At 55.1% G+C, this 20,704-nt stretch overlaps 1 protein-coding gene across 1 annotated transcript; it reads left to right on the forward strand.

Moving 5' to 3' along the window:
- Nucleotides 1–3,340: 3,340 nt before the first annotated feature.
- On the forward strand, nucleotides 3,341–18,662 carry ADAMTSL4 (ADAMTS like 4). The gene is made up of 17 exons (XM_063317166.1): nucleotides 3,341–3,490; nucleotides 5,407–5,470; nucleotides 8,810–9,462; nucleotides 9,688–10,720; nucleotides 11,656–11,758; nucleotides 12,753–12,889; nucleotides 13,064–13,268; nucleotides 13,476–13,636; nucleotides 13,806–13,905; nucleotides 14,277–14,567; nucleotides 15,148–15,277; nucleotides 15,899–16,103; nucleotides 16,656–16,829; nucleotides 17,045–17,218; nucleotides 17,670–17,849; nucleotides 18,084–18,228; nucleotides 18,492–18,662. The coding sequence occupies exons 1-17, from the start codon at nucleotides 3,459–3,461 to the stop codon at nucleotides 18,626–18,628; spliced, it is 3,924 nt and encodes a 1,307-aa protein (XP_063173236.1). The 5' UTR covers nucleotides 3,341–3,458; the 3' UTR covers nucleotides 18,629–18,662.
- The last annotated feature ends 2,042 nt before the right edge of the window (nucleotides 18,663–20,704 follow it).

Consider the following 20,704-nt stretch of genomic DNA (forward strand, 5'->3'; position numbering starts at 1 on the left):
GTACGTCTGCCTTCTTCCGGGACGTTTCTTGACTTCCCCCTCCACTGATCTGCTGCTGGTCCCCCATCCGGGTCCCCAGCAGACCCAGCCCTGCTTCGCTTTTCAAGGCTGGCCGAGGTTGGCTAGGTGGAGCCCCGACGTGCGATGCGGATGGGTGGGGAGGGCTCGCGGGTCAGCCGTCCTCGCGGGCCGGTGCGTGCAAGGAACAGCGCACGCACCTCTGCCTGGAGACTCGCTTGGGCCGCTCTGGCACGCACGTCCTCGGCCTCGCCAGCACGGCCGGATTGCCAAGGGGTGGAGGGTGGCGTTGATTGAGGGGGGTAGCTTGGCCTGCGCGGCTGGGGAGGGAATTGCGCCGAGTGCTTAACCTTGGCTTTTAAAGTTTCCTTTGGTACCCCGGTCAGTTTCCCAGGGAATGTGGCCTTTTCTCTCTTACTTTCCAAACAGCCAGCCAAGCAGAGGGAGGCTAAATCATTTTTATCATCTTCCCCGCCCCCCCCCCGCCTCTCCTTCTGGCTAATAATGAAGTAAGAAGAGGGGAATGTTACTGTAATTATCGGAGCCAAGGCGGGAGGGATCTCGCTCATCCGACCTTTCGGCAGAACTGCCGGGCAGGAGTTGTGTTTGCGCCCCGCCGTTTGTTTATTTTGACTTTTCTCGGCAAAAGAGCCCTGCCGCCCTGGCTTCCCTTCCTTCGCTTCAGCGGTGGCTGCCCAGGAAAGGCGCCCAGGTGCTCTGCGCGTTCTCAGAAGCTCCCCTCTTCTTTTTTGCGGTTGTTACTGCTTCCGAAGGCATTCCAACCGCAGCAGACTCAATATCAGAGCCTTCTTCCAGCTTTGCAGCCCCCTCCTAACAGGAACCACATGTTGGGACAAAAAGCTCTCTAGAGTGGTCACACCGTTGGCACATGTTGGCCGCCAAGTTGGAGAGGCAGAGGGGCCAAGTCCTCCTCCCTTGGCCTTCCCACTTTGGTCCAGGGGTCAGCTGGCCATTTTCTGGCCTGAATCCTGGGGTTCTTCCGCCTGGAACCACTGTTCCCCGAGTGCTCAGGAGCGCCCCTGGCCTGCGGGACCCCCTTGCCCAGGCAGTCCATCAGCTGGCCTGCAAGAGCCGATCCTGATTAAAAAAACTGGTCTGCACGTTCCCATCAGAGGAATCGCTGATCACCCAGCCCTATAAAAACTTGGTCCTGCGCGTCCGGGCTGACTGTTGTGAAGGCGAAGATGCTCCTGCAGCCCTTTTGCCATTCTCCTGGTTCCTTAGATCAGGGTTCCTCAACCTTGGCAACTCTAAGCTGTGCGGACTTCAACTCCCAGAATTCCCCAGCCAGCAAAGGAAAGGAAAGAGAGGACAGATCCATCCGTTCATTAATTTTTATATCTCTGCACATGTGTGTGTGTGTGTGTGTGTGTGTGTAAATAAATAAAGCAGGAAAGCATCATTTTACCAAATTTAGCTGCAGATTTTTTCCAGAGCTAAGTCTAAATCTTGCCGTCCTTTTTAAACAATCGTTTGGCAGTGATTTCATCTTCAGACATAACTCATTTTTCTCTTTTTTCCCGTTAATTGCTTTTCCAGTATCAGCCACCTTGGCTGCCTCAGCTTGCTCCTGTCACTGCCCTTTTCAAAAATGGCCTGTGGGATGCTTCCCGGGGTCCAGCCTGATGTGTTTCTGGACTGGGATGTGAAAATATTAGCCTCACTGTATTGCTTTCCCTGGCTGCAGGCACCAGGCTAGAAACCAGGAGACTGTGAATTCGAGTTCCGCTTTGGGCATGAAAGCCAGTTGGGTGACCTTGGGCCAGTCAGTCTTTCTCAGCCTGGCCTACCTCACAGGGTGGTTGTTGGGAAAATAGGAGGAGGAGGGAGCATTTTGTTTTATTGTAAACCACCCAGAGTCCCCCACACCCCCGTGGGGGGGAGATGGGCAGTGGTAAAGTTTGATAGATAAATAAATAAATAAAATTTAGGTATGTTTGCCACTTTGAGTTATTTATAAAAATAATAAAGGTGGGATTTTAAAAAATCTAAAAAAACAAATTTGGGAGATTCTCTCCACCCAACTGTCCCCACAATAAATTCTGAATGCGGGGAGAAAACATCCCCACTGAATGCACCCCCGTAGGTCAGGATCCTGGCATGAGGCTTTGACGGGCCCCTGCGTGGGGTGAGCGGTGGGGCGCCAGGGAGACTGCAGAAAATGGATGGGGCTGAGGGTCAGCTCAGGGACCCCGACAGGAACCTTTCCCACACACCTCCAAGCAAGGGGGCTCTGTCTAAAGCGACCCCCCACCCGGTCCCGGATGATTTGGACAGATAAACGTGGAATGTGGCGGGTATATTTGGATTGGACATCCGATCCTGTGCAACGTAGCAAAACTCTGCACGGTTCCCAGCGGGATAAAAATACCGCCGGACAGATTAGGAGGCGGGCTGGACAAACAAAAGGCTGGGAGACCCAACTTTGCAGTTAGGTGACCATGGCAACGCTGGCCAGGTCTCCGGACCGCTCCCCTCGGCTTCTGGCCTTGCTGCCCCTCCGCATTGTGGCGCTGGGCTCGTGCGTTTTGGCTCCGGTGAGGAGAAACAAGCAAGAAATGTGTGTGTGTGTGTGGTGGGGCGCTGATTTTTTAAGAAGTGGGTGGAAATGACTGAGCTCCACAATCCTGCGTTTGAAGTATCGCCCGATGCCCGTTTATATAAGGCCATCCATGAATCTGGGTTGTACAAACAAATTATGGCCGGTTTAATTCCCCAGCCCGAGGGGTTAGCAGTCTAGAATTTGGCACAAAGGAGAGCCGGGTGGGAACCGGGAAAAGGATGCGCCGAGATGGACTGATTTCAAAGATGCCTTGCTAGGGAGCTGGCGAGGACCAGCCACTTTCTGCAGTAGAGCATCCCATTTTGGGAGTCGTGAGAAGGAGGGGCCCAGACGACGCGACTGGGGTCCGGGGTTTGACGCGCAGAGCTGAGCCCGGAGGCGGTTCTCCGTGTCTTTTAGAAGCCTGTTCCTTAATTTCCTCTTTCTGCTTCATCCCATCTCCGGCCTTGGGTGAGTCACCGAAGAAAGTTCAAATAATCAGCATGTTGGCTTCTCCATTCTTACTTTCGGAAGGTCGATGCAAGGTTGAAAGTTGAGAAAAAGTTCAAAAGCTTTGAGAGAGAGAATCCCCCCTTGTCTGCCCAATTACACCCCCCCCCCCATTCCCTCTTGCAGAATCCCTTCTGTAAGTCAACATTTAAAAGGGTCTGGAAAAAAGGCATTTTACGGGCTCCGGTTATTGACTCTACCCAGGTTGACTCTTTTTTCTTGTTCAACTTTATTACGCTTTTAGGGGATTGAAGCGTTCTTGAAAGGGGGACCCCCCCAGCCCCTCAAAGAGATGGGCAGGCCAAGCAAGCCCTGAAGCACCCACGAAGCCTCTCTCTTTCCAAGCAAAGACACACTTCAAGAAACAATGGGAGCAGTGGGTCAAAGCCTGATTGGGAGGTAAGGGGGGGGGAGCTTACTGGGGGGGGGGTGCAGCAGGTGGGTTGGGGGGTGTCTGTGTGGCTTTTGAAACTTTTCAACCTCTTATTCTCCACATTTAAACTTATTGCCATCATGAGGACTGGAGGCTTGCTTAGTAATCCTTCATTTTCCCTGGTTGACTGATTTTGCATTTGTACCAGGGTTGATTAAGGGGTATTCAAAAAACAATAAATTTGATTTGATGGATATGGTGGTGATTTGAGAGGATCATCACCCAACTTCACCACCAAAAACTGAGACACGTATTGGATTTTCTGCATTTCCTGTGTCTGGAGAGTTCAGGTAACCATCTCCCACTTCTGCAGGATGCGCGTGAAAGGTGTCTGTGTGTGTGTGTGTGTGTGTGTGTGTACTGGATTGCACAAACTTACAGGGTGGACTTTGGGGTCTGGCCTTGCAGAAGGACCTTCCCAGAAGACCCCAGCTTCCATATGGTGCAAGAGAACTACTTGGACGTGTCCAAGGGGGTCACCAGGAGCTGAGCTTGATTTCTTTAAGCTTTCTTTTATTTGGAGGTTATGAAAGTAAAAATTAAAATGCATATTATAGGCTGTAGGGACTGGTTAAACTTCGAGGCTGAGAAGGGAGAATTCAGGATCGGTTTTTATTAAGAATAACATTGGATGTGTAAAATTTGTTCATTGGAGGTGTTACTTGCTCATTTGTAGTAGAAATAGTAGTAGTAGTAGTAGTAGTAATAATAATAATAATAATAATAATAATAATAATAATTCCATCACCCATTCCTTGTGCTGTCTATGCTTTCATGGTGGCACTTGGACAGATGTTCCTTAGAAAGTTCTTCCTTGAACTAAGACCAGACTTCTGGCTTCCGCGCAACAGGCAGAAGTTCAACAGAGGAAGCTTGGAGTGTGTTTAGGGAAAGCCCAGCCTTTCAGAGGGATGGCTTACTTCTCCTGGCCTGTTGTTGAAGCCCCAGAGTCGCTCCACCATCCCCTTGAAAAGAAAGGCAAAGGAAAAAGGGAGGGGGCTGCAGAAATGTTCTTTTCTGCTCCCAATTTAATTCTGACGTGGAGGTCTTGGAATGGCAAGTATCTGCAATATTTGGTGGCAGTTTTGACACTCCAGCTGCAAATTCTGCTGCAGACCCTGCTGGCTTTGATATCCACCTCCCAGGCTGATGCTGATTAACTGGGCTGTGTGTGTGTGTGTGTGTGTGTGTGTGTGTGCTTGGACACACTGGGCTTTTCCAGGAACACCTGCACAATTGTCATGGGCAGGATGAGCTGAAATGCAGAGAAATGCCACGGTGAAGCTGTTTTAGCAAAGCCGGGTGTGCAGACTAGGACTTCTTAAGCTACCGAAGCGGCCAAGCAGCGCTGTACATGGCAGCCGTGAGTTTCACGGGCTCGGCTGCCACAGGAGGGAATTTCTTTCCACTTGCCTTTGATTAAACGATCTTGGAGCCACGGATCAAATTACATCCCCCCCTCCCGAGCCCTTTAGGGCAATGAATCGACCAGATCATTGGGAACCGATTCTACCTTTTTTATAGCGCTTATTTTTTAAAAAGGGCAATGAACGGCCGAGTTGGCTTCTTGCCGGTGTTTTGCTTTGCGTCCCCATTTTGCCACCTCTGGGGCCTCTTGAGGGACGGAGGAGTCTGAGGGAGAGGCGCCGAGGAAGCTGCTGCCTTGGCGGAGATTTTCCCATCATGCTTTGCGCCAGGAGCATCCCACGGTGGGCCAAGGAGCACGACCAGGTGGGGTGGCTTTGTGCCGTTTAGCTACAGGGCTCTTGGCCCGGAGAAGGGGGGTGGCCTGCCACAGCTTCCTTTTCGCCAGCGTGATCCCTGCCAGCAGCAGCAGCGGCGGCCGTGATGGACGGAATCCCTGTCCTGTTTTTCTTTCTAGGTTTTGCTTGGCCGGCTTCTCCCTGACCTTCTCCCTGGTGGCGCTGAGCCTCGCCTCCGAGAAGGTGAGTCACTGTCCGTGAAGAGGCTTACTCACGAGCTGGCTGGAGAGGCCGGGGGGGACCCCGGGTGGTGTGTCTCCGCATGGAAGCCTGCAGCACGCCTTCCTTGGGAGGCCGAGGGCCAGGCCTCCCCCCGCAATTAAGGCTCCCGGGAGCTGAACATGCCAACAAAATTCCCCGTGGCCTGTCTTGATTTCACGTCTCAGCCCTGAAGCTCTCTTTTAGTCCTTGCAAAAGAGGAAATATATTTCTATCTGGAAGGTGCTGAAGCCTCTGATTGTTGCTATGTCTAATATTCTATGCCTGAGGACTAGAAACTTGAAGAACCCAATTTGCCACCCATAACTTAAAAATCTGGCCCAGTCCCCACAATCAAATGTTTGCAATTAAGAAATGTCCGAGTGATGATGCAAAACATGTACAGGTCGTCCTTATATAACGACCACAGTTGGGACCAGCAACTCGGTCCTTAAGTGAAGTGGTCACTAAGTGAAACCAGGACTGTGCTTATGATCTTACTCCAGCTTTCCTTTGCTTTACAGAACTGCGAAGGTCATAAATGCGAGGATTGGTAGCAAAGTTACTTTTTCAGCACTGTTGTAACTGCGAATGGCCACAAAATGAGTCAGTCACTAAATAAGGACTGCTTGTATTAGTTCCATAATATAGTTGGTGAAAATAAATACTGGAATTTTATAGGCAATGGTTTATGAAATAAAAGGGGGGAGTATTAAAAAAGTCTTCAGCTTTATTTAAAAGTTTTCCCCCTTCACTTCTACCTTTATGCATACCTTTTTATGCCTCATACTTTCTCTGAGTCAAAGATGATAAATTTTGGCAGCAACCAACGAGTTTGCAGTTCAGGCTTTATCCTGTGGATTAACTGTATCTTTTAAAAGGCCAAGGAATTTTCTTTTTTTTTTTCCTGGTGCACAGGATATTCTAAATATCCTGTAATTCTGACTCTCAACTCCCCTGCCTTCCTTTTTTTTTCCTCTAGAGGCTTTTCTTTAAAAAAAAAGTCATATCTTGCAGCTAAACTGTTCGCTTCCCTTGCACCTATGCAAGCAAGCAGATCTTACAGTTACAGGTAGGCCTTGCTTAACGACCACAACTGGGACTGGAATTTTGGTTGCTAAGCAAAGCGGTCATTAAGCGAATCCAACCTGATTTTATGACCCTTTTTGTGATGGTTGTTAAGAGAATCACTGCAGGCATTAAACAAACCACGTGGTCATTAAGCCAATCATGCGGTTCCCCACTGATTTTGCTTGCTGGAAGCCAGCTGGGAAGGTCGAACATGGAGATCACAGGACCACAGAATACGGCAACAGTCTGAACTGGTTGCCAAGCGCCCAAATTGTGATTGTGTGACTGCGGGGATGCTGCGACAGTCGTAAGGGTGAGGGCCAGTCGCAAGTCATTTTTTCCAGCAATGTCATAAGTCTGAACAGTTGCTAAACGAATGGTTGTTAAGCGAGGACTACCTGTATACAGTTAAACCCAACAACAAGTTGACTGAAATAACAGTTCACGAGAGGGAGATGCGTTGGGAGCAAGAGGACTGAAAAGGTTTTAAGGTAGCAGCACCCTTAAAATTTGAACCAGAAGGAAGAGCCTGTAGCCCGTCCCTGGGTCTGCATTCCTCATGCTGCAAAAACCTGGCTGCTTTAGAAGGGGACAGTGTATAGGCAAAGAAGGTTTAAAGGAAAGGCCCCACTTCCTCCCAGCCCCTGGTGGTGCGAAGAGGCCGCAGAATCAGGTTCTCCTGGGGTGAAATCCATTTGCAAGCTCAGAACTGGCCCATCGCCAGCCCAGTTTTGACACAGCCCCCCCCCCCCCCCCGTCCGAGGCACCGTTTGTGTCATTTGAGCTGGAGGGCCTGCAAAGCCAAAAGCTGGCAATTGCATCACGGTTTAAAAACTGCCACTGAGCACGCGGGAGTTCTGCTGAGACTCGGAGCATTTCCACATTGTAAGGGAACATTGCGGAATCAGAATTTCTCGAATAAATTCATTTTTCTCGCCAATCTGTTTTTTCTCCTGATGGAGGGCGGAGGTCTGTTTTCAGGATGGGGGAAAGGTGATGGAATCCACCCCCCTTTTTTCTGTAATCCTGGAGAGCTTGTATGGACTTACAGGCCCCACGGAGCTTGATGGACTCACTCCGAAACAGCAGGAGGTGATTTTCTGCATCTCAGCCAAAACCCTGTCTGATAAGGGACAGCCCCAAAGCACAGTGGTTTTCTCCTTCCTGATTTCTGAATGGCAGAGGGATAGTTTCTGCAGGAAACACGGAGAGGAAGGCTCATGCACGCGTGCCCTTGGTCAAGGAGTGTGCCTCCGTGTCCCTGTGTGTCTGCCGAGGGCACAGGACCTCTCGCTGGAGGACCTTGGTCCCCTCCTTTTGATCAGCGACTCAGAGAAGGGGGCTCCGAGCCCCCTTTCGGCCTGATGCCTGGCCCTGATTGGTGGCCCCTTCCCGGGCACCTCCTTTGCCCGCTCCTCACCACGACCCCTTCAGCTTCCCTAGAGCAGAAGAAAACGGTGTTGGGCTCTGCCACCAGCTGGCTGCAAAAACCCCCATAGCGTCATGGACCCGTGGCTTTGCCATGCGGACCAGGCCAGTGTGGTGCAAACAAGCAGGCCCTGCAAGCGAGGGGCATGGAGGAAGAGGAAGAGGAGGTGGAGCAGGAAGAGAAAAAGATGATTATTCCCTGCCACCCAGCGAGCCAGGGGTACCTTGTTTATTTACTGTCTGCCCATCCAAAAACCTCCCTAACTGGGCCGCTGAGCAAAATCATCTTCATTTTATTAATTGTTTCCTTTTAAGGCTGAAAAATGTGCTGTTTTTGGTTCCTCTCCTCCTCGGTGTGCCTCTGACATCACCAGCCCTCAAGGAAGGGACCAGCTGCTGATCCAAACGCCACCAGCTGGGAAGCCTCCTGGACACCTCGGAGGGGGGGGATGGAGGAGGGGAAAGGGCACACGGTCCCAATCTGCGCAGGGTCCCTTGTTAGTATCCCCGCTTGGAGGAAGAAGGAACTGTGTCCAGCGAGCTGAAAAAGCAAAGAGAACGATTGCAAACCTTCAGTGATCGGATTAAGCTGCTGTGTTAAAACAGCCCTAAGTTTCTAGTCCTTAAGGTTCAGTAGGGGAGATGCTACACCTGGGGAACAGGGGTTGAGCAGGACCTATGAAGAACCAGCCATCTGTGCCTCCTGTATACCTACAGTACTCTTTAGCAAAAGCTTGCAATGCCAGCATTTTAATGTTTTTCACACAGAGGCCCGATGCTCAGCTGGGGTTGCCAAATTCCTGTTGATTTCTGGGTTTCCCGCAGGTTCCCCCAAGGACGCCGCGGCAGGCCTCCGGAGAAGAGGCTGTGGGGAGCAGAGCCCCCGGCCTCTGGAGCAGCTGGGGCGCCTGGTCCGCCTGCTCGCAGCCCTGTGGCCTGGGGGTCTCGGAACGGGCCCGGACCTGCCGGGCCCCCTATCAACATGGCCCCTGGGCTGGGAGGACGGAAGGGGTCCCGCAACCAATCTCGCAGCCGCAGCAGCAGAGACCCCGCCTTGAGGACCGGCCACCTCGCCCATATGGCCACTGGCCGGCTCACCCTCTCGGTCCTGAGAGGAATACCTGGCCGGCATCATCCATCTCTGGGAACAGCCCTCACGGCTCTGCCAACCGCCACGTCCGGCAGGAGGCCATTGCAGCCCTGGACGGAGCCCTGACTGCCTCCCGCCCCGGCCCTCCGAGGGACCCTGACCCCTTCTTCGAGGCCACGCAGCCCTGGGGATCCCCCCACGGCCGCGAGGGGTTCCCCAGCCAGCCCCAAAGGCCGTCGGCCGCCCAGAACGTCCTCCCATTGTTCAAGCCGGCGAGACGGGGGGGCCATGAGGGGAACCGTGAAGAGCCCCCTCCCTGGAGCTGGCCCGACGACACGCCCTTCAGCCGGGCCGCGTCTCCACTGCCGGACTCCCAGGTGGCCTGGAGGTGAGTGTCGGGGCCCATTTGGGGCTCAGCAATCAGGGAGGGGCGCACTGAAGCTTCCCCCCCAGTCCAGTTTACAGTGCTGGGAGTTCCTCATCTTTTCTCATCCACGTCCGACCCTGCTTAGCCTTTCGGAGATCAGGAAACTCCAGGGATGCTTAAGAAAATGGGGGGGGGTGCCCCTCCCTGCCTTCTACTCCAAGTCTTGCCCAATGTTGTGCTTTCCAGGTCCCGAGTCCGAGAGACCATCAAGCCCGGCAAATACGGCTACGGCAAGGTGCCCTTTGCTTTGCCTCTGCACAAAGACCCGGCCGAGGGGGGCACCCCCCGTTTTAAGCGGCACCACGGAGAGAGGACCAGGGAGCTCCCCCCCGCCTCCACCCCCCCACCTGTCCTGCATGCAGCCAGAAGGGAGACACCCACAGTGGTCCGGCCTTTGGCCCATGAAGAGCCCCCAGCCTCTGGCGAACACCCGTGGACCCAGGGCGAGATTCAGCCTCCCCTGCCCGGAACAGAGGAGACAGAGGGCCAGGCAGGACTCTCCTTCCCTGGGGGCCTGGGGACAGTTGTGGGGCTGAAGAGCAGACCTTCTGGTGAAGGGGACCCTCTGGGGGGGTCATCAGCCCCCAGCGGCCCTCCCCAGCAGGGCCCACCCTTCACCCCTGCAGAGACAGAGCCCCTAGGCAGCCTCCCGGGGGCCCCCCCAGGACCACAAGAAGACTCTGCCTCCACATCTTCTGTCAGTGGCTCCGTGGCTGCTGGGAGCAGCGGGGCAGAGGAGGGGGCTTCTGCCACCCCTGCCAGGCCCCCCTCTCCCCCTGGCAGCCCCCCACTGCCCGCTCAAGAGGACCTGCGCCGGGCCCCCCAAATCCTGAAGAGCCACGCCTCTGCTCCTCAAGGGAAAGGACCGGGAAGGCGGCCGAGCCCACAGGCCACACCAGGGCGGTCTCCCCGACAGCTGCCCAGACCCAGCCCCCTCTTGACCCCCAGCCGGGCCCGTTCTCGGAGCCAGAGGCAGCACCAACCTCGGGAGGGCGGCCGTGGCCCCCAGCCTTCACACCACCTCTTGGCGGGCCAGCCCAGGCCCCGTCGCCCCGCCGAGCCTGACATTTGGCTGCTGCAGCAGGGTGGCCCGATCCAGTTCCCCACTGGGGGGCAGAGGCCCCGGAGTGAGCCCCCCCAGTGGAACCTCTATTCCCCCGGCACAGAGACCTTCCACTGCGAGGGGGAGACCCGGCAGTTCAAGGCTTGCAGGCAAGAGGTGAGCTCCTTGCGTGGGTTTCGGGGAGATGCCCATTCCTTTGTCTGAGAAAAGCTTCCTGGGCACTGCGCTGCAGATGGTGCAAACATAGCAGCTCAGGGCAAAGATAAAGTCCATTTTGAAGTTGGATGCCGAGAGACCTCTTTGTGTAGAGGGGTGGCCCTGAGGACTAAAAGCGTGAAGGTTGGCGTCTTTCTTTACAGATTCTCCAGACCTCCTCCCTGGGTTTGGGAGAGAGCCTCTGTATTCACAGAGAGAATTCCACTGCATTTACTCACTTGATTTTCTTTTTGTCCTCTAAGATAAAACAGAGTTAGTGGGTTTAATTTAATGCTCCACGGCTGTAAATAAATTAAAATGGAAGCAGTAAAGCTTCTGTAGCATGCATGACTGTCGGCACCCTGGGCAGCTGCTTCTCTTCCAAGCTACCTTTGGCTGCCTGGGAAAAGGGCCCAGGGCCAGCCCTGCGGGGTCAGCAGAGGCGTGAAAGGTCGCCGGCCCTTTGTAGCGGACACCGGGCCCATCCTCGGCAGGACCGTCCTCTCCTTCGGGTGATTAATCTCCCAAGCATCCGGTGTTCTTAACAACAGGGTTTCCGTGTTTTCACAACGGACCCGATGCCAAATTCCAAACGAACTTCCCCAAACGGTTTGGGATAAATAGCTGGGAATGGACTTTGTGCCAGGCCAGGATCTGGCCATACGTTAGCCAAACTCGCAAAAATCCTTTCTGGGTAGGCATCGGAGCTCCTTCATGCCTTACGGGGCTGTTGGGGGGACAGAAGGGGGCCCCCCTTCAGGGGCTGGGCAGGAAACTTGCCACCGCGCCCAGAGGGGGAAATTTGGGGCAGGGGAGCGTCGCAGGAGAGGCAGCGCCTCCTTCCGAAGATGGCGCGGAAACGTCACCCCGCTGTCGGTTTCCTTCCTCTCGCGCAGCCGTGTCCTCCGGACCGCCCCGACCCCCGAGCTGTCCAGTGCACGGCCTACAACAATCAAGAGTTCATGGGCCGGTTCTACCAGTGGGAGCCCTTTACGGACGGTGAGCATCAGCCTCCCCACCTTTCCCCGGTGCCCTTTCTCCACCGTTCCCTGACAGCTGCGATAGGGAGGGGAGGCTTAACCCCAGAAGGCTGCCCCCCCCATCCCTGCCATTGCTCCCCAGACTTCTTGTGGCAGTGAGTTCCACGTGACCCCTCCTGTACTTTTTGGGCGCTTTCGCTCAGGTGTTGCATCCCAGGAGGGGACAGGTGTGGTCCAAGGTGGTTTTTTTCCACCCCACCCACCAGGAACCTTATGCAGGAGCTTGGAAGGACCCGCCGCCCCGGACAGGACCCACTTCCTTGTCCAGACCTGCAACTCTCTGGGCTGAGAGTGCAGCCATGTGGTGCTGGCGCCCTCTGCTGGCAGGTTCTGGGAATGCCCCTGTGATTGCATGATGTCCCAGAAAGGGGTCATCTGCCTCTCCTCTCCCCGCCTGCCAGTTTGGGAAAGAAGCAGGATGCCCTAGTTTGGGGGTGGCCTTCCTCCTTCCCCGCTTGCGGCCCTTCTTTGCTCATCCCTGCAGCCAGCACTGATGCTTTTGGAAGTCCTGGGAGTTTTTTGTGGGGGGCGATATGTGGAGTCGCTATTTGCTACTTGCTCTTGCCTGCCCACGAAGGATGAGCCTCAACAACTGTGACGAGCAGAGCGTGTCCCTGCCGTGGATTCATCTGAAGAGCAAAGAAAGCCTCTGCTGGTTACAGTTGTGTACTGAGACGGGTAGTTCCATGGGCTGTACAAGGTGGAAAAAGGAGGTGGGTACCGGGAGAACGGGGACAGCGAGAAAGTGAAGGACCTGAAATTCCTCTCCTAAAGTTCGATGCTTCCCTAACTCATATTTTCGCTGTTTATCTGTTGCTCCGCTGATGGCTTCAGAGACTTTTCGCTCCTTTGCCCAAGGATCCTTATTTGCCAGCCGAGCGTGTGCGTGTGTGTCGGGGTGCGCGTGCAAATTGCGGGGGATCCTGACTCCCTTCTCCCTGGACATTTCCTAGTGTGGGGCTCCCACCGCTGTGAGCTGAACTGCCGTCCCCTTGGCTACCGCTTCTACGTCCGCCACACGGAGAAAGTGCAGGACGGCACGCCCTGCGAGGCCTCGTCCCAGGACATCTGCGTGGCCGGCCAGTGCCTTGTGAGTAGCCTGGCTTCTTGGGGATGGAGATGGGATCTGGTTTGAGAAGCATTCCTCTCCCCCGGCACGCACTAGCCTTGAGCCCCGCAGGGATCCCAGGACCACTCCCCATGGGTGCTCGGAGGGATCTGCTACCTCCCCCACCTCATTTTTCCTTTCTCCTTTGGCTCGCAGTCCCCTGGCTGTGATGGGATCCTGGGATCGAATCACACGTTGGACAACTGTGGGGTATGCGGTGGGGACCACACCACTTGCAAACTGGTGGTGGGCAATTACAGCGAGACCCACATTCCCATCGGGTACCACCGCATCTTGGAGATCCCGGCGGGGGCCACTCAAATCCAAGTCCGAGAAATGGCCCGCAGTCCCAACTATTTAGGTATGTCCAAGATGTAGCATAGGCTTCGTTCTTGATTATTCCCAGCCTTTTGCTCCCAGCTGCCTCGAGGCCAACATGAGGCGTGAGACATACCCGGACTGTGGGATGAGGCCTCCTGGCATGGTCGAGCTGGCTTTGCCCGGAGGATAGCAGAGGGCAACTGGGGCTGCGCATGGAATGATGGGGGCCACCCTCCCTCCCTCCCAGCCCTTCGTACCCACAGCGGCAAATCGATCATCAACGGAAACTGGGCGGTGAATCCTCCGGGGCGCTACGAGGCGGTGGGCACAGTCTTTGTGTACAGCGACCAGGAGGAGGGCGAGATCCTGACGGCGGAAGGACCCACCACCAAGCCCGTAGAATTGTATGTGAGTAGGGAAGGGGAGCTCTGGACGGCCGCTCTGCCTGACTGTTTCGAAAGGGTTCGGCACTCACGCAGAGTTCTGCCATGCCGCACGAGGCCCTTCCTGGCGGAGAGGCGGCGTAGAAGCGAGGACGGGGCAAACGAACGCCTCTTTCCTTGTTGCACCTCTGCAGATGATTTTCCAGCAAGACAACCCCGGGGTGTCGTACCAGTTCTTCCTGGCTCAGCCAGGGGACTCCCATCACAATGTTCCTCAGCCTCGGGAGGATTTCGGTGAGCAGAGCCTTGCCCTGTTTAGGTCTGAGTTCAAGTCTGCCTGTGCCTGGGAGCCCTCCACCCGTTTCTGCATTCCGCCCCTTCCCCTCCCGGCTTCCCACCCCTTGATTCCTGCCTTTTGTCTTTTCTGTCTGTTCCACCCCTCCCTCTTCTCTCACCCTTGCCCCCTCCAACCTTGCTCTCTTCGTCGCCTTCTAGCACCCTTTGCCCCCTCCCTGGCCCACCCAGTGGGTGCCATTCCTCAAGGAGAGGGAGGTTAGACGTGATTTTGGAGCTGAGGCCGAGCCGAATCCTGTTTTCTTAATAAGCCGTTCCAATGAAACCTCGTCTATAACGGCTTATGAAACCCCCTCCTCTCTCCTGCCCAGGCGCCTTGACTGTGGTGGAGCCTCCAGCTGGCCAAACACGCCCGCTGCCTCCGGCCAACCGACGGACCCTGGCCTCAGCCCAGCTGCCCCCTTCCTCCAGCTCGTGGGGAAGGCGCCGAGTCGTGGCGCCCCTCCCTGCCTCAGCCGGCCAGTCGAGAAGGAGCCTGGGGACTCTGCAGCGCAGCGCCCGTGTCCCGCCGCTGCCGCCCCCCCCACCCCCCCTCCAGCCCGGCCAGGACTTTACCTGGCGGCGGACCGGCAACACGGAATGCTCCGCCTCCTGTGGGAAGGGTGAGTCTGGGCGGGCGGGGAGGTCCCAGCCCTTTCTGCTGATTCCCTCGGCAGGTAGACTGCCGCTGAGCAGGGAGATTTACATTTTGCTCTGAGCCGCTGGGGAGTTCCCGTAACCCGTCTCTTTTGGAAAGCCGGAGGAACCCAATGGTTGAGAAGCCAGCCGCGTGCCTAGGGATGGACAGGGTTAAATCTCGCCCCCGCTGCAAACTTGCCAGATGCCTCTTAGTGTGCAAGGCAGTTGTAAGTTTGCAGCTAAATCACACCTGGAAATGTGCTCGAGGTGAGGAGGAGGAGGAGGAAGAGGAGGCAGCCTGTGGTCTTGCCTAGATTTTCCATGGTGCGTTTCATTTGAGATTAGCCTGTCCTAAACTCAGTGCATAAATGGAACTTACTTTGAAAGCTGTTCTGGGCACACAGAGAGACAGCGGGCTCGAGACCCTGGAAATGTGGCTTTGAGCATTTTTGAGGCCGGTTACAAAACATCCACCCCCACGAGCCATTAGACCTTTCCCTGAAGGTGACAATTCACAGCCACGCACCGTTGCCCTGGATGGCTTTTCTCTTCCTTTCCAATCAGGTTTCTGGCAGTCTGTCTACCGCTGTGTCTCTCGCATTTCCCACGAAGAAGTCGGGGAAGAAAAGTGCCACTTGGTCCCCAAACCAAGCGTGCTGGAAGAGATCTGCAACACGGAGCCCTGCCCGGCCTAGTAAGCCATTAATTCCTTCTCTCTGGGCCTTTCAGGGAGACCCATCGTCCCCTTCCCCCGTCTTCTCCCCTGGTTGGGGTCGCTGAGGGGGTTCCTCCTCACCCTGAGCTCGGTCCAGCGGCCGTGAGATCTGTGGCCAAGAGGAGATATTAGCTAAGGACATGCTGAAGTGTTTCGGATTGGTGACATTTTGCATTGGAAACCGGGTCTCTGCAGCACACCGGAGGGGTCCAAATTTGCAGCAGCCACGTTGGCAGTTCCAGTAAAGCTGGATCAGTCTCTTGCAGTCTGGAAATCCCTAGTGAGGCTTTTCCTTTTGCAAAAGCGGCTTAAGGGCCGAGCAGCCCAGCTGGCCTTCGTGACCCCTTGCACCTGTTCCCGTGACGTTTCTTCTTTTGCTAGGTGGTAAGCATTTTGTCCTGAAATATTTTCCCCGCTGATTAATATGCTGTGTCTCAGAAGGTCCAACAGCACTGGGAAAGCAAAATATGATGTATTTATTTAATTAAAGAAATCTAGGAGAACCACATTTCCAAAAGGTTCACTAACGATAGTAACTGTTGTGGTTATTAGCAAGCACCCGTTTTTGCTCTACGCTCATCAGCAACGTGTCTGTTTCAGCTGGGATGCAGGTGAGTGGTCGGCCTGCAGCAAATCCTGCGGGCCAGGAACCCAGCACCGCCAAGTCCTCTGCCGGCAGATCTACGCCAACCGCACTACGATGGTGCATCCGCAGCGCTGCGGCCACCTGGAGAAGCCAAACGCCACCCAGAATTGCCAAGTGCAAGTCTGCAGCCGCTGGGAAATCCGCAGCAACTGGAGCTCGGTGAGGGGAGGCAGAAGGGCTGAGAAGAAACGGAGGGGGTGCAGTTTGGTTTCGCTGCCCAGCACCAGCTCCGGGCATTTGAGAATGTGCCTCAGAGCTGGGCACAAATCCAAATTTTTCAGCAGGGAGAAATGTCTCCAGGGCAAGGAGAAAGCCTCTAAAGATTTTTCAAGGGCAGGATTCCACCCACGTGGTCAAAGTGGCACGGTCTGCCACCAGAGTTGTCACAAACCACCGCTCTAAATAAGTCTTGCGTCCACACACACACTCAGCAAGAGGAGGGTGTGTTGAAAGAATTCTCGACCACCCGGTGCAAACCTGCCCCTCCCCACCTGTGAACCTTTCTCCCCAAATCCCCTCCCTTTTGGATTTTTTAAAGCAATTTCTCTTGGTCAAACTGAGGGAGCATAAATTATAAATCATACTAAATTATAAGGATAGCTGTGCTCCGCCTTTGGCCACGAGAAATGCAAGAACGTCCAGAATTCTGGAGTTGTATCCTTTAATTTTGCGGGTTTCGGCCTCTCTGCCTCTTTTCTCCCCCCGTGCTAGTGCTCGGTCCTTTGCGGCACAGGCCACCGGACACGCCACGTGCGTTGCGTCAGTAACCACGGAGACCTCTTGAGGGACACGGACTGTCCAGACAACCACCAGCCCCAAACCAGCGAGGCCTGCAACATGGGGCCTTGTGTGCAGACCTGGTTTTACAGTGACTGGAGTAACACAGTAAGAATAACCTCTGGGCAGCCCTGAGCCCTTCTGCTCCCCAATTTTTAGACCCGTGCCCCTTCCGAAGCTGTCTTTGAAGCTTCCCCATCTTTCTTCCGTTTCTTGGTGCGCCCCTCTTCTTCTTTCCCTCCACTTGCCCTCTGCGGTGGCCGGAAAGTTTGGAAAACGACCAATGGAAGGGGCTGGGTGAAATTCCTGATGTTCCTTTTCAGTGCTCAGCCGACTGCGGCACCGGCATCCAGCGCCGTTCGGTGGTCTGCCTCTCTGGCGACGCTGGTGGACAGGCGGATGAGGACTGCACCAGCCCCAAGCCAGCTGATATGAGGGCTTGCAATGGCGGGCCGTGCCAGCGTGTGACTCGGTGGTACAAGGGCCCATGGAGCTCGGTAAGGGCTGGGAGGGTGGGTGTTCCCTGGGCTCCTGTCCCAGCCCCTCTGAGTCCTCAAAGCTCAACTGCGATGGGCATCAGCAAGGCAGGAGCTGGCTGTAGTGGAATGTGGGAAAGCGCTTGGGAGATGGGCGAAGGGAACGGTCAGATAAGAGGGGGCATGGCCCGCAGCTGCATAATGGGTGGGGCAAGAGGCTCGGAAGGGACCCTCCCTAGTTTCCTGGGCTGTGAAGGAGACGGCGGGAGATTTGTACTTTCAGGCTTGCAAGATTCTGTCAATGTGGCTTTACAATAAAGTAGAATTAGCTCTGTCTGGTCTGCCTGGGAAGGCTGACACCGGCCTTCCTTGGTGTGACTTTTGAAGGCAGGGCTTCTCGACACCTCTTTGCCAGCCGGCCCCCACAGACCCCTGCCCTCTCCTCTCCTGGTGACCCCTGCCATTTCCACAGTGCTCGACCGAGTGTGGCTCCGGCACCCAGAGGCGGGACATCATCTGCATCAGCAAACAGGGGACGCAGTTCAACGTGACGGAGGCCACCGAGTGCGCCCATTTGGAAAAGCCCCCCGCCCTGCAGCCCTGTCTCGGCACGGACTGCGAGGCCCGCTGGTTTTCCTCCGCCTGGAGTGCAGTGAGTGGGGGCAGGTCTGTGGGGGGGCAAGGCCTCTTGCTTGCCAAGCTACAGAGCCCCTCTCCACCCAGACAGGCTTCACATGAGAGGCTTCCCCAGATCAGGAGAAGGCCCCCCACGGCCCTCCGAGCATGATCCGTGTTGGGGCTGCACCAATAATGAAATAATCCAAGAATGATGCAGGACCAGGGGGTGGGGAAGTTTGACCCCCTGTGGTTTCTTTTGCCCTGGCAGTGCTCCAGATCCTGCATGGGGGGCGTCCAGGCGAGAGAAGTCCAGTGCCTGACGCAGAACAAGACCTCGAGTGTCCTTTGCCCCCCTCACCTCAAGCCGGCCACCAAACGCCCTTGCAACAGCCAGCCCTGTCTTCCTGCGCTTGGTAAGCACACCGCTGCAGCCCCCCAGGGAAGGGGGGCGAGGAGGAGGGCAGACCCAACAAGGCCAGTCCCTGCCGGGGGCGGGCAGGTGCTCTTTCTATAGCCAGCTAGGTGTCGGGGAAAGGGAGAAAGAATGGGAGCCGCCCGCCTCGTTCTTTTTCTCCAAAGGGTTGGTATTCCTTTGAGCTGTCCCCCCCGCCCATCTGGGAGGCTGGCTTGTTCGAGCCTCCCCCCCAGCTCTTCCCCTGCCTCTTCCCTCCGGCAGATGAGACCTGCAGGGACAAATACGCCAACTGCGCTGTGATTGTGCAGGCCCGGCTCTGCGTCTACGCGTACTACAAGGCCGTCTGCTGCGCCTGTTCCCACGCTCTGGAGCGGCGCCAGGCGGACCCAGGCCGGTAGCGTCGGCTGACTCGGGCAAGGGGGCTTTGCCTCCTGCCCCCTACTTGAACAGGGGAGAGGACAGGGGGTGGCTGGGAAGAGAGCGCCAAGCCTTAGGAGCGTGCTTCTTTGCCCGAGGAGGGTTCGAGCTCAGGGCTGTGACAGACCCAGCCGCGTCTGCACTGGGCCCTCCCGGGAGGAGCGTCCCATAAGGTGGCCGATCTTTGGGGGCATGATCACGTCCCTGGAGGGACCCATCACGCACAGTCGAGCCTTCGCCCGGCTCCCTCTCGGGCAGCAAGGAAGAGGGCAGAGCGCTGCACGGATTGGCCCGAGGACCCTGAAACTTCCCCCGGCAGTGCCACGTGGAGCTTCGGAGGATCCATCTCCAACGCTTCCTTCTCCCTCCCCGAGGGTGCATCGACTCTGCATCCTGCCCTCCCCAGCCGGAAAGGGGTGCCCGCCCGTGGCGTGGCTCTGACCCACAGGGCTGCCCCATGAGCCAAACGCCAGGCGTGGATTGTACCGTTGCTGCTGATTTTTACCTCCTGGACACACCAAAGGCCTTTTAAGCAAAGACGCAGAAGGAAAATAAAAAATAAAGCACACCCGGAGGGGCCGATTCAGGGTCTGCCCCTGAAACCATTTCCAGAACTGCCAAATTTAGTCTCAGGGCTGGGAAGGGAGGAAACATCTGTCTTCTGCACCTCCAGAAGGAGCAGCTTGGCAGGGGGTTAACAGCAGCCCCCCCACCGCAGCATCTTTGGGGTGAAAGGGGAAACTGATAGGAAAAAGGGTGGGTGGACCCTTTTTAAATCATTCGCCCTGCCTTGATGCGGAAAAAGTGCTGTACTTTTTTTTTCTTTTCCTAAACCAAAAAAGACATGAACGAATTGCAGGATACAGGCAGTCCTCGACTTACAACCACAATTGGGACCGGAACTTCCATTGCTAAGCGGAGTGGTTGTTAAGTGAGTACGCCCAATTTTACGACCTTTTGCCATGGTCATTAAGCGGATCACATACTCGTGAAGCGAATCTGGCTTCCCCCATTGACTTTGCTTGTTGGAAGCTGGCTGGGAAGGTCGCAAATGGCAATCATGTGATCCCAGGACACTGTGATGGTCGTAAGTGCAAGGACCAGCTATAAGTCACATTTTTCAATGGCGTCCTAACTTTGAACTGTCACTGAATGAATGTTTGTAAGTCGAGAACTGCCTGTATACCTTATTACGTTTGCGATCTACGATGGACGTTGCCACCTTCCTTTTCTGGCAAGGCTCCTGTGCCTTTTTAGAACAGAAATTTAACCAGTGGAGCCCTTTTCCTGCAGTTCCATCAAATCCAGCCAGTCCTTAAATTGAAACCCAGCGGGCAAGCGTTTCAGTCTGATGTGCTGCAACGTAAAGGCGCAGCAGCTGGACAGAAAATTTGGCAATTGCACCGTGAAAATGACAGGCGTATCTGGGGCTAAAAGGGGGGGGGATTTTTGTACATTCTTGGACCTAGAAAGAAAATGGCTTGGCCCTTGGGTTTTAAAATCTTAGTAGTAAAATCCTTTAATAGAAATGGCTCCAACAGAGTGTTCAGATTATATATATATAAATATATATATTTTATATATATAGAAATATCTATGATAAAGCTGAATGTATGCAGATTAGTTTTGCCCACCCATATGTCCCCCTCATTTTTTTTTGTCCAAATCTAATTTATTTTTTATTAAAGATTATTTGATTTTACCCAAGGCTGTTTTCATCTTCAAGGGGTTTGGTGCAACCCCGTTTTGGGGGAGGGGATTGCATCATTTCGGGCTCTTTAACTAAAAAGATGGGGGGGAGAGGGAGGGAGGGGCAGGAGAAGGAAGACCGATAAAGTGAAGAAAGTCGGTAAAGACGAACTGAAGGACAACCGATTTGGGGAAGAAACTAAAATTAGCCAGACTTTAAGCGCGAGGGCCCTCCAGATGCGCTGGATGACGAGTCCCATGGTCCCCAGCCCTCCCATAACGGGGCATCTCATCTGCTGCGCGGGCAGGGGACGGAATGGAACTTCCCCGGCCGGGCGCATTCTATCTCGGCTGTCGGGAGCACGCAG

Source organism: Candoia aspera, chromosome 17 (genome assembly GCF_035149785.1).
Source record: "Candoia aspera isolate rCanAsp1 chromosome 17, rCanAsp1.hap2, whole genome shotgun sequence".
Lineage (NCBI taxonomy): Eukaryota > Metazoa > Chordata > Lepidosauria > Squamata > Boidae > Candoia > Candoia aspera.

What these genes read in the sequence shown, in the direction of transcription:
- ADAMTSL4 (XM_063317166.1), top strand. Translation starts at nt 3,459, where the DNA reads ATGGGAGCAGTGGGTCAAAGCCTGATTGGGAG. An exon ending in CCGCAGTCCCAACTATTTAG is followed by an intron (nt 13,269 to 13,475) that starts GTATGTCCAAGA and finishes CCTCCCTCCCAG; the next exon opens with CCCTTCGTACCCACAGCGGC. An exon ending in GCCCTGTCTTCCTGCGCTTG is followed by an intron (nt 18,229 to 18,491) that starts GTAAGCACACCG and finishes TCCCTCCGGCAG; the next exon opens with ATGAGACCTGCAGGGACAAA.